A 13434-nucleotide genomic window follows, 5' to 3' on the forward strand; every position below is an offset into this window, starting at 1 on the left:
ATGTAAGACTTTTTTAAATTTGGAAATATCTATTCCAATTCTATACCACTCTGTTGGGGGGATGGTTAGGATAATCTAAAGGGGGGATGAAAATGCCTATTGCCTTATTCACTGGACACTTTATAAATAGGTAGCCCTGCTTTTGAGAGCCTACAAATAATGTGTGTGTGTGTGTTTTACAGAATCCTGAAGGAGGCCTGTACGTGGCTGTGACTCGGTTGGCAGGCATCACTGGAGTTGTCATCACACTCTGCCTCATATTAATTATCACCTCCTCCACCAAAACCATCAGGAGGTCTTACTTTGAAGTGTTTTGGTACACACACCATCTCTTTGTGATCTTCTTCATTGGTCTCGCCATCCATGGAGCTGAGTGAGTATTTAAACTCCAAGACCAAGAATTTTATGTCCCTCAGTTTCCAGATGTGATGCTCTGTTAGAGACACAGTGACCTCCCTGTCTTTGTGTGACCTTAGCCTGTCTGCTGAGGAAATATGAGGGGAAAACAGAAGTCACTTTGATAGAAACCACTCAGCACCACTTTAGTTTCTGGTACCCGACTCATAACTATTCATAGTGCGGTTATTTATAGCAAGCTGGAAAAATACACCAAAGTTTTGAATATCTTTGCAAGCGTATAGAAAGCACGCTGAGAGTGCTGGCAGGGTCTTGGATGTCTCCAATGATGTTTCCTGTGGCTTAATCCCTAGAAAATTAGACTAGCTCCCAAACCAGAGAGGTTAATGATTAATCAGGTGAAAGGGTTTGCTGTCGTTCAATGAGTTTTTTTGTTTGTTTAATTTTATTTATTTTTGGCTATGTTGGGTCTTCGTTGCTGCACGTGGGCTTTCTCTAGTTGTGGCGATCGGGAGCGACTCTTCCTTGCAGTGTGCGGGCTTCTCATTGCAGTCGGTGGCTTCTCTCGTTGTGGAGCACGGGCTGTAGGGCTCAGGGCTTCAGTAGTTGTGGCTCACGGGCTCTAGAGCGCAAGCTCAGTAGTTGTGGTACACGGACTTAGTTGCTCCACGGCATGTGGGATCTTCCTGGACCAGGGCTCGAACCCGTGTCCCCTGAATTGGCAGGCAGATTCTTATCCACTGAGCCTCCAGGGAAGTCCCCGTTCAATGAGTTTTGATTCAAGCCAATCATTCACTGATTGCCTACTGTGTATGAGGACCTATCTCAGGCACTGTGGGGAATACTAGAAGGAGAAATACATGGTTATTGCCTTCAAGCATCCTAACATAATAAGGGGGAAAGCTAGCTTCTACTGAGCATTTGTTACAGACATGAAATGTTTCTTTTAATCTCCAAAAGGTAGAGATGCCCTTACTATCCCCATTTCCAGGGGAAATTGTAGACAAGGAAACAGACCAAAAAAGGTAAAGTGTGTAGCCAAGCCACTACCAGTTTATCCGTGGCATAGCTGGGGTTGGAGACCGAATGGGCTAAGGCAGGCCATGATGAATGCTCTCATAGAGACACACGGTGCCTGGATGTGTGGCTGGGAGAGTTTGCCTTATTGGGACCCTTCTTTCATACCAGGCTTCCTTTTTCTACTCTTTCACACTAGCTGATTCTCCCACCTGCACGCAAAAAGCAGACCTGGGAAGTTCCCCGGTGGGTATGGGGCTCCAGATAACTAAGGGTGGAGGAAGTAGGTGTCAAGGCTCAATGACTCTGGTCTGAGTCAAGTCAGCCTAGAAGTGGCTGAGACCTAAAAAGGGGAAGAGTGGAGAGAAGCAGCCTGTGGCAACCCCTCATGTGCATTCTTTTTTTAAATTTATTTTATTGAAGTATAGTTGATGTACAATGTTATGTTAGTTTCAGGTGTACAGCAAAGTGACTCAGTTATACATATCCATTCTTTTTCATATTCTTTTCCATTGTAGGTTAGTACAGGATACTGAATATTGTTCCCTGTCCTCAAGTGCATTCTTGATCAACTTGCTGACCCTGACGCCTGGTCATGTCTTTCTAAGCACTGAAAAATCTGTGTAGACAAAGACTCTCTTAACTCTCCTAAAAGCATTTGAGTATCTTTAAATGGGACTCGGTCATCATCCAGCTGTTTCAGAAAATCCTAGAGAAAAAAAAACAAAACTGAATTTCTTCCCCTCTCTAGCTTAGTAATTCCACCACTTTACGTTTGTATAGTTTCATAGATATGTATTTTCCTCTGGAGCCGGCAGAGGAGACATATGTACCCCGTTCTCCATCTGAGGAGAATCTGCTACTTATGCTGGTGGGCTGGTTGCTCGGTCTCCTGGCTAGGTAGCAGCTGAACTGGGATTAAAACTGACTTCCGGTCCTGGCATTGAGAAGAGAAGGAGAAAATCCGATTTTTTTTCTATCACTTACTCCCCAAGTAAACTTGAACATTAAGAACTTTAATAGTTATCATTTGTTGGACGCTGACTTTGTGTCTGGCGTTTTATATGCATCATGCCAGTTGATTACTGAAACGAACTTTTAATGAGGCACTTATACCTATCTTATAGCTGAAGAAACTGAGGCTCAAAAGAAGTTAAATAACTTGCCTAAGGCCACCAAATTAGCAAGGGGTGGACGCGGGATGTGAAACCAAGGCTGTCTGGCTTGGGTCCAGAATTGCTTTCACCAAATCATTCTGCTTCTAGTTACCTGGTCTCTCTAAGCCTTGGTGTCCTCATACATAAAATGAGAGTACTAATACTTACATTTCAGGCCTGTTATGAGAATTACCTGAAATAATTTGTGTACAGTGGCTTTCCCAGGCTTGGCATGTGATAGATGCTCAATACATGGTAATTCTCTTCCCCAAGACCTAGGGATAGAAAGCGATGGTTAATGACCTTGAATTAAAACATCCTCTGAATATACCAACTGGCATAATAAATTTTAGGTCCCCCAAACAAACTTTTAGGTCCCCCAAGCAAAGGGCCTTCTGTGTCTCTTCTTATTATATATTCTGAAGACCTTGTCATTTATGTTCCTTCAGGTCAGGGACATGACTTAACTTTGTGCCTCCCTCCCTCTGTTCCCACTCAACCTGCATTGTCTTATGTTTTAGTAGTTGCTCAATTAATATTTATTGAATTGAAGTGAATGGGCTCCGAGCACTTCAAGGGACACACCAGCAGCATTGATGTCTGTGAGAATGGCATAATCTCTACAAAATTAAGTCGTCTTGAGTGGATTTCAACGTTTTGGTTGAATTTAGACAATTTTGAAACAACAAATAAAAGATTTGTACTAAGCCTCAGGGCTACTGTATATGGTTGTATGGGTTGTCAACTACATAAGGGTGCCTGGCCAAGGGGAAAGAAATTAGCCCATGCTCTGCTGGCCAAGCTCTTGCCTCTAGAGCTGTCCTCAAAGAGGGGGCATCTTGTTCTAATTTGCACAATGGTACTGTATGGGCCAGCGGTTGCTCTGTTGGATTTGCAGTTTTTCTCTTTTTATTTGTTTGTTTATAAATGAGAATAATACTTGAAACAGAAGCACAAATGTTGCCTTTCAGAAAACATGTACTGATGATCCAAAACTTACCCTCTATAATGTTACATATAAATATCCTTTGTGCCACTGTACATATTTTTTTTCTTTTTCTTTTTTTTTTTGGCTACATTGCAGGGCATGTGGGATGTGGGATCTCAGTTCCCCGACCAGGGATCGAACCCACAACCCCTGCAGTGGAAGCGTGGAATCTTAACCACTGGATCGCCAGGGAAGTCCCCATTTTTTTTTTTTTTCTATTGCTAAAGATCATGAATTTTCTTTCCCTTCCTCTAATCTATTTGGAGGGGGCAAGAAGTATTACTTTTAAGTGAAAAGTATAGGAACCATATGAGAATACTAATAAAAATATGTCAGAATCTCAGAAAACTAAGAATTTAATCTCTTGTTTCTAAATGGGCTGGACTTACATTTCCTCCTCAGGCGAATTGTACGTGGGCAGACCGCAGAGAGTTTGTTGAAACACAAGCCAAGAGAATGTTATCAAAACATCTCACAATGGGGAAAAATAAAGGACTGCCCAATCCCAGAGTTCTCTGGGAACCCTCCTATGGTATGTACAATTCATTGTAGCTATTATAGTTTCATTACCAACAATCTTCAAACTGTGTCTAAGAAAGAGATACAAATGTCATAGAGTTGTCCGTTATGAATGTCACGGAACTGCTAGGATGTTATAAGTATCCAGTGTTTTTCTGCTATGCTTATTGTCTAGAATTAGTTCTTGAAAAGTAAGCTTTACATTAGTCTGTTATGAACATCCTGATATAAAACTTGGAAAAGTATTGTTTTTTAAAGTGCTTTTGGGTTCAAGAAGTTCTACCTCTTCTCTTCTGGTTGTGATGGCCACAATAATACCAGTTAATGACTTTCAGAGGGATTCCATCCTGAGCCGAGTTGGAAAGCTCAGATTACGATTTATAAGGAGGCAGGAGCCTCTTCAGATTCCAGGAAGTAGGACTTTCTATACAGCTTTCAGAGCTGGGAAGGAAATTTGTGAGGTGGCACATAGGGCTGCCATTAGGTATCAGGAGGTCCCGTCTATGAGGCATAAAGGAGGCTGCAGAGCCAGGGTCATGCCATCGGCACTTCATGGTAGAGCAGGAGTGTGGCAAGGATGACCAAGGGAAAAGATGCTGAAATATTTACCTTTTGTTGGGAGCTCTGAAGAACTCCGTTTTGTTTATTCTCAATAGCTCCGTTCCATGAGTGAGCAGTGGACGATGTGATCTTCATACCTTTTCCCCCATTGGCAAGCAATATACTTTATTGGTTATTATGCTAGCCATTGGTATAAAACTAAGCAAAAATCAACTTTTGTACAGGGCTTCTGAACAGGATGATTATTTTGTCCTTAAGCACAGTATAATATAAAGGCAAATTTCCCATCCCATTTTCTCCTTCCTTTTTTCTGACTCTCATAATATAGGAGTACTCTTCCTCTAGAAACAGCATGCTGTCTGCAGACTCAACATCTTTCAGCATCCTTGCTCATTAATGAAAGCAAGCAGACACATCAGTGAACTACCCCCACTACATGCAGACATCAATAGAAAGGATTAAAAGGGAACTCTATTGCAGGTCCTCTTATGAGCTGGGGAAGGCACATTTCCTTGAAGACAGCTAAGTCAGAGCGCTGCTACCTTCACAGGCATCTACCTCATAGGAGCTCCTGGGTTTCTGGGGAGATTAGAAGTGATGTCCAAGACCTGGCTCCATTCAATGGGGCCCCAGGTGGCAGCCAGGACATAGATGGATGATGCTAGACCGTTTGAAAAAACTGTCCCATGAAAATGAAGGCCAGTAGCAGAGCATTTATGACTTCCGGGCAGATATTCTTCAACTTAGGCTGGAGATAGGGACATTTGGGTGCTCTCAACTTCCAACAATAACTTTCTTAAAATTTTTCATAGAAAGATCATAGGCGAGACTATGGGAAGCACTCTGGGATTTTTTTTCCCTCTTGGAATCCCTTCTGGAATGTTGTATTTTAGATGATATCGACTTCTAAAATTCTTTGCTACTTCAGATACTCATCTAGGAACCTAACTGACTGAATCCCAGGATGGATCTGTTTGGCCTAAATGTTTTTGTATAGCCAGTAGTGCCACGGGGTAATTCCAGTGTTCTGAAACACTGCAGATTCTGACAAGAGAGCACCCTAGAGAAAGTACATTGCATAGCTCCTAGAAGTTGCCAGGATATTGGAGGAAGAGCTAAATTCTAGTGTGGAATTTCTCATGTTGCAAAGAATGAAGCTTTGGCTACGTGACCAAGAGAAAGTAATTGCAACGTTGCATTAAAAATATGATGTTGTTGAAATGCTATCCTTTAGAGAAATGTTAATTCTGAAACCAACCTTACTCTGCTGTAGGGTTATTGCAACTCCTATTGCGACAATAGGAGGAAATCCCATTCTTGTGGGCAGTTCCTCTTGGGAAAGTTCCATACTGTAGATATAGTTCCCCAATGTGGGCAAGGAGAATGTTCATTTTTACTGGCTCAAAAATTTATTTTAACTTTAGGTATTTTAGAAGAAATTTACTAGTCTATCATGGAATATTTAAACAAACCAAAAAAGGTGAACTTCTAAAATGTTTTGTCCCCATGAATCTTTTATCAACTACCGCCCCTTAACACATCCTTTTTTCATTGTTTGCTCTGATTACAGACTTGGAAATGGATAGTGGGTCCCATGTTCCTGTATCTCTGTGAGAGGCTGGTACGGTTTTGGCGATCTCAACAGAAGGTGGTCATCACCAAGGTATTGGCTGGGTTAGGAATTACTAATACTATCTAACTATATCATGGACAAGTCTATCCAAGTTCTCTATATCATTGTCAGATCTCACTTTTACTCAGTTTATTTTGATTAAACTTAGGGCAGAGAGATGACCTACAGTTTGTTTCAATGTACCTAGCTTGATAATCAAATGATTGGGCCTTTTTTTTTTTTTTTTTTGCGGTACGTGGGCCTCTCACTGTCGCGGCCTCTCCCGTTGCGGAGCACAGGCTCCGGATGCGCAGGCCCAGCGGCCATGGCCCACGGGCCCAGCCACTCCGTGGCATGTGGGATCCTCCCGGACTGGGGCACGAACCCGTGTCCCCTGCATCAGCAGGAGGACTCTCAACCACTGCGCCACCAGGGAAGCCGATTGGGCCTTTTAATTGGGGAGACTAGAAGTTAACATTTTCTGTTGAAAAGTGAACCCAAATGTTTTGTGTAAATGAATCCCTGTGTGTGTGTGTGTGTGTGTGTGTGTGTGTGTGTGTGTGTGTGTATGTGTATGTAGAGGGGAGGAGCATAGAGAGATGATGTGATTAGTTAAGAGTAAAGAAGCAGGGCTTCCCTGGTGGCACAGTGGTTGAGGGTCCGCCTGACGATGCAGGGGACGCGGGTTCGTGCCCCGGTCCGGGAGGATCCCACACGCCGCGGAGCGGCTGGGCCCGTGAGCCGTGGCCGCTGAGCCTGCGCGTCCAGAGCCTGTGCTCCTCAACGGGAGAGGCCGCAACAGTGAGAGGCCCGCGTACCGCCAAAAAAAAAAAAAAAAAAAGAGTAAAGAAGCAAAAGAGGTGAGTTCAAAAGGTCATGCACTGAGCCTTAAAATATTCAGATGCCAAAAGAACCAGGGAACCAAGGGCGGGTCTCTGTGCTTTGTATACAGTCACAGAGTATCAGAGTTAATGCACTCAAAGTCTCAAATGAGCTAATAACTAAACTGCATTGAGAATTGAAGCCGCTAACTTCAAGTATATAGTGGTTTTTCCCCACACGTCTATGCTGATTCTTATCATTAAATAAATAAATACCCAACTAAATAAATAGAAACGGAATTGCCTTATTATAGTTTCAGGAATCATCAGACAGGACTATTTTTATCAAATAAAATTTAATTCAGTTCAGTTCAGAAAGTATTTACCAAAAGCTTACCATGGGTTGCTTTTGCAAAACACAAAAAATCTTCCACTCCACCACCCTAGCTCTTCTTTCTTGGCATCTATGGAAGGTCATAGTAAAGTTAGTCCAGCTGACATTGGGAACCTTGAAATATAGGAAGCCACAACAGTTCTCCTTTTATGATATTTATATTGTACTATGAGAAAAAGCCCACAGATCAGCAAAAAGAACCACCACAAAATTTCCCGTACTAGACTAGAATGAACTAACCAGACAAGTATTTCCTCTAAGCCTATTTCTAAGGCAAACTTGTTTGCCTGTGAAGAAAATAAGTATTCATTTTCTTCTCATGTAAACACACATAAGAAACAAGGTACTATCCAAAAGTATTCTGGTGACAACGCTGTCCACTAGTGCATTTTATTCCCTTCTATCCCGATGTTCCCTGTGGTAGCAAAATTGCAATATGGTGGAACTCATTCTCACCACACAAAATTGCAACATGAGCAACATAATTTTCAAACTCATTTTCATCCATTTTTATTTTCTGTTTCAAAATGAAGCTCTACACCTCCTTATTTCAGTGATGAAGGGAAGTTGGTTACAGCCTTGTCATATAACTTAAATTTGAATCACAAGTTTTGGAAATGCTTGGCAATTTTTCTTAAAAGGATTTCCTATTGTCCTACTCCTCACGGGTGAAAAGAAAAGCTCGTGTATATCAGTCAACATTAGGAATCTGCTATTTTGTTTCTATTGATTTTTCTTTCCTTTGATGTCCCTTGGTTTGTTTTCAGTTGCACATATAAAGTCCCTCTAGGATCTCAGGAATCATCAAAGAAACATATTACTTTGTATATTACAATGAAATCATTTTGTTATTTACCAACTTACCAGTTGATGGACATTTGGAGTGCTTCCAATTTTTTGGCTATTGTAAACAAAGCTGTTATGAACATTCAGGTACACGGAGAAGGAGGATGGCAACAGGCGGGTGGGGCCTGGCTTTGGGAGAGATGGATGGTATATTCCCCAGGTAGGGAGAAATGTAAAAACAATGCATGGAGTCAGGCAGGTTCAAGGTGGGACTTGGGACAAAGACAGACCAGCACCTTAGGCTTGGTTTGGGCGATGTTGCTATATTATTAGCCAATGGGGTCTCCTTCTGCTTCTGTCCGGCTGCTAAGGCTCTTGATCATCCCTTGGGGAGATAGGAAGGCTGAGCAGGAAACCATCTCTTCTTCCTGTTTCTAGCAACTGCCTTGTCTTCTTAGAGAAAAAGAAAATCACATTAAGCTGGTGTCTTAGGTTGGATTCCCCGGCAAAGATTCTGAGACAGAGAACTGCATGCAGAAGTCTTATCGGGGCATGTTCTCAGGAGATGAACCTGTAAAAGAAAAGAAAGGCAGGATTGGGGGAAGGAAATTGCTGGCCCGAAGTGGTTGCAACTGCAGCCTCAGCTGATCCTACAGGAAGTGCTGCAGCTGCGATGGCCCCTGGGAGTTGTCCCAAAGTGAGGACAAGGGCCAGGCCTTTGGATCCCTGCCCCAGCTCACTGTTGGCCATGGGCGACAGCCGAGGGCAGTTGCCAGTGAGAGGCAGGTTTGCTGGAAGAACTGCTGTGTTGGCCCTGAAGAAGGGACCTGTGTGGGGCATCTTAGCTCAGCCTTTTATCCATACGGATACTGAAAAGGCAAGTACTGGGGGAAAGGTTCATTTCCAGAGACACATTTTGTTCCATAGGTGGTCACTCACCCTTTCAAAACCATCGAGCTACAGATGAAGAAAAAAGGATTCAAGATGGAGGTGGGCCAATACATTTTCGTCAAGTGCCCTGTGGTGTCCAGGCTGGAGTGGCACCCTTTCACCCTGACCTCTGCCCCCGAGGAAGACTTCTTTAGCATCCATATCCGCATCGTGGGGGACTGGACGGAGGGACTGTTCAAAGCTTGTGGCTGTGATAAGCAGGAGTTTCAAGATGCCTGGAAACTACCGAAGTGAGTACAAAGCGCCTATTACAAAGGTGCATCAGTTCAGAAAAAATGTCACTCTACTAGCTCCTGAGTCTGACGAAACATACGGATTCTATAGGGAGCTATCTCGGTGTTCCCCGTTTTATACGTGTGCTGTGCTTATGCATATATGTATAAATCTTATATGAAATATAAAATGTTTGAATCAAATATTAATCATGGATATTCCCCAGTGCCTATAAATTTGTAAGGGTCAAGACCAAGGTATATTAACTTGCAATCAAAGCTATACTTAAAATTTCATTGGTGTACGTTATTTGAGGGTAAATGCCAGATGTTACTCACTTGGCCTCTTTCTTCCCACACGCCTAACATGGTGTCAGGCACTTAGTAGATGCTGAAGAAAAGTATGTCAAATAACTCAATGAATAGACCAACAAAAAGTAGAGATATTAAATTTATAAGATATCATGACATGGAAAATTCTCACTTTAATGTACAGTGTAAGCAGGAATTTCAAGTGTGGGCTCACCTGGCAAGAGACACAGACATTTGTGTGTGTGTGTGTGTGTGTGTGTGTGTGTGTGTGTGTGCGCGCGCGCGTGCGTAGTGAGTGAACGGGGTTGGGGACATGAAAAAAATACCCCTGAGAGTTACCAAATGTTTTCAGTTAGCTAAAAATTCCTCTTCTTACTTCCAACCCCGATGTTCACACCGAGTTGGTTACTTGAAAGCTATCTCACAGAACAAAGTGTCACATCAATACATTGTCCCAGTTTGAAGTGACGTGTCGCACACCTGCAGTGATAATGTGTGCCCCATCCTCCTCTGAAGAGCAAGGTGTCTGTGTAACTATCTCCCCCATGCTTCCCTCCAGGATAGCTGTTGACGGGCCCTTCGGCACTGCCAGTGAAGATGTGTTCAGTTATGAGGTGGTGATGTTGGTGGGAGCAGGGATCGGGGTCACGCCCTTTGCATCCATTCTCAAGTCGATCTGGTACAAGTATTGCAATAAAGCCCCCAATCTGAGGCTGAAGAAGGTAGGTTCTTTTCTTTTTCAGAGGGCTTGGAGCATTCACCACAGTCTGCCAAGTGAAGCCTCAAAGAGCCTTCAGGGCAGAGGCTGGCAGAGACTGGCGGAAGTGGAGACAAGTTCTAGGTAGTTTCAGAGAGGCAGGCTTTGCACAAAAGGGCTGTTTGATAAGTCAAAGGTGCTTCTGGGGATTCCCTGGCGGTTCAGTGGTTAGGACTCAGCGCTTTCACTGCCAAGGGTGCCGGTTTGATCCCTGGTCCGGGAACTAAGATCCCGCAAGCCATGCGTGGCACAGCCAAAAAAATAAACAAACAAACAAATAAATAAATGTGGTTCTCTATAAGCAAGCCTATTATTGAAAGTACAAATATACTGTATTTGTGTAGCATTACTGGAAAGTCAGAAGAGAGTTGGGAATAGAAAGTGTCCACAACCCCAATCCAATAGTTACACTTTTTGTAAATTCTCTTCCAACATGTTTACATATTTTTAGAAAGCTGTATATATTGAGTATGTACAATTTCATGTCCTGCTCTTTTTAAAACATATAGTACTTTTCAGTGTTGTCACAAGCTTGCTGATAATCATTTTTGATGATTCTTTCATGTTCCATTGAGAGGATAGAATAATTTTTCTATCATCTTACATTAGATATTGACATGGATTCCATTTCCAGCCCCCAGCACATTTATTTGCAGGGGGAGGGCAGGAGACATGTCCTTTCATGACACTTTTACTTTTTTCCTTTCTTATGGCTGTCTCCTCAGAATAAAGTCCTGGGGGATGTTTTGGTTACATGTAAGTTTGGTTTCATTGCCCAATAAAGGACATCTTTAATAAAGCTTGAGTCATTCTAATAGCTGTAGAGATAACCTCTAACAGGCACGTTGAGCTTACCTTGACTTTTCATTCTCCCCTTCCCCTCTTTTCGATGTGGAGGAGGTGTGGGTAGGACTACTTTTTCCCCTACGAACTCAGGGAAGTCTGCCAGTAGCGGGTAGGGACGTAGTGCGGTGGCAGCCATGGCTCGTCTAGATCCTATTGGTCTTTCTGAGAGGAGGGTCAAGGGAAGCCGGGGATCCTGGGAGGGCAAGAGCAGACCCGGGGGAAAGTTGTGGGCCAATGTTTTCTTCTTAAGCTACAGATTTCTGAGAACAAGCTATTTATTTTCTGCCCTGCCGTGTGAAAGCCAGAGCAGGTTCATGTGAGCTAGTTTGTCAGATATCTAGAGCTTTCTGAAAACCCATGTTTCCAGGCATTCTGAGCAGCAGGGAAAAGTGGGGGTGGGGAGGGTAGAAATCCATATTTCAATGCTGATAGGTCCCTATTTAAATATAATCTGCTTGACTCACAGATACAGAGAAAGAACTAGTGGTTACCAGTGAGGAGAGGGAAGTGGGGAGGGGCAAGACAGGGGTAGGGGATTAAGAGGTGCAAACGACCATGTGTAAAATAAATAAGCTACGAGGACATAATGTACAACATGGGGAATATAGCCAATATTTTATAATAACTATAAATGGAGCATAACCTTTCAAATTGTGAATCACTCTATTATACACCTGTAACTTATATGATATTATACATCAACTATCTTTCAAAAAAAGATACAAATAAAAAAAGAAACATAATCTGCTTCACGGTCTGTCCCCCTCTCAGATCTACTTCTACTGGCTGTGCCGGGACACACATGCCTTTGAGTGGTTTGCAGACCTGCTGCAGCTGCTGGAGACCCAGATGCAGGAGAAGGACAACGCCGGCTTCCTCAGCTACAACATCTACCTCACCGGCTGGGATGAGTCTCAGGTGAGGAAAAGATCCCCAATCTCAGGTCCCTCCCACAGTGCCCAGGGCTTACCGACTTCCCCTTGGTTATTGGAATGTCTTGTGTACTGTTTTTAAGAACAGTCGATGGGTTCGGGTGATCCAGCACATTCACTCTGACTCAGTATCCCCATTTGTTCAGACGGTTGATATTAGATTCAAAGTTGGTATCTGTGGGACGGGTCAAAGCTAGGGAGCCTACAAGGGAATCAAAGCCATGACTTTGACCTTGTTAGAGCAATGCCTCCACCAGGGGTATCGAACCAGGTGGACAAGATGATCTACGGGGTTATGGGAAGAAAATAGAGAAAAGATCAGCTCTCTCTCGTTCTCTCTCTCTCTATGTCTGTATTTATATATACACATGCATATACATATATATGTATACACATGCATATATATGTGTATATATTCCTTTAATTTATGTTTATGCATGTTTTATACTATACATAATACATTTAATAAGGAGTCATAATAACTGGCAATAGTTATTAAGCATATGCTTGTGCCAAGTATTGTTCTTAGTGTTTACATAGATTGTCTAATTAAATCCTCACAACAACCTTATGAAGTAGCTATTATTCTTTTCCAGATTTTACAGATGGGGAAGCCAAGGCCCAGAACAGGTTAGGTCATTTGTCCAAGGGCATCCAAGTAATAAATGCTCCAGAACCTGCACTCTTAGTACTCCCAGTAGTTCATGATTATCATTTGTAAATAAATCAATATATATCTAATGAAGGTGATATATATGTATATATATATATGGGTGTGTGTGTATGTGTATATGTATATATGTGTGTGTAGTATGTGTATATGTATATATGTATATATGCTTTCTCCCTCCTGAGACATTTAGCAATGGAAATGTGAATTTTCGATTGAGAAGACAATTACAGTTAATTACAATTATTGATAAGATAGTCACAATTCACAAGACAGCCCCCCACAACAAAGAATTATCTGGCCCCAAATGTCCAAAGTGATGAGACTGAGAAACTCAGAAACAAATTAATGATTCCTAGGGGGTAACATCTTTCTAAATAAGCAAACATTAATGACTTGGCCTGGAAGCAGCATGACTGTCCCCCTGAGTGAGGGGGTAAGGCAAGGGTCTCTGCCCACTCCTGGCCACTGCCTCAGATGGCCATCCCCACACAATGGGTCCTCAGCTAAGACAGTTTTCACAGGCACCTGGTCCCTGCGAA

General features: G+C 42.7%; 1 protein-coding gene across 1 annotated transcript in view; it reads left to right on the forward strand.

Moving 5' to 3' along the window:
- CYBB (cytochrome b-245 beta chain) overlaps positions 1–13434 on the forward strand; it is a 34534-nt gene that overhangs the window by 16627 nt on the left and 4473 nt on the right. The window contains exons 6-11 of the mRNA XM_079910761.1: positions 183–373; positions 3922–4051; positions 6170–6262; positions 9140–9393; positions 10247–10409; positions 12062–12208. Of these exons, the coding sequence (XP_079766887.1) occupies positions 183–373; positions 3922–4051; positions 6170–6262; positions 9140–9393; positions 10247–10409; positions 12062–12208 (978 nt within the window). The remainder of the gene's footprint in view (positions 1–182; positions 374–3921; positions 4052–6169; positions 6263–9139; positions 9394–10246; positions 10410–12061; positions 12209–13434) is intronic.

The sequence above is a fragment of the Stenella coeruleoalba genome (genome assembly GCF_951394435.1).
Source record: "Stenella coeruleoalba genome assembly, chromosome: X".
Classification (NCBI taxonomy): Eukaryota; Metazoa; Chordata; class Mammalia; order Artiodactyla; family Delphinidae; genus Stenella; species Stenella coeruleoalba.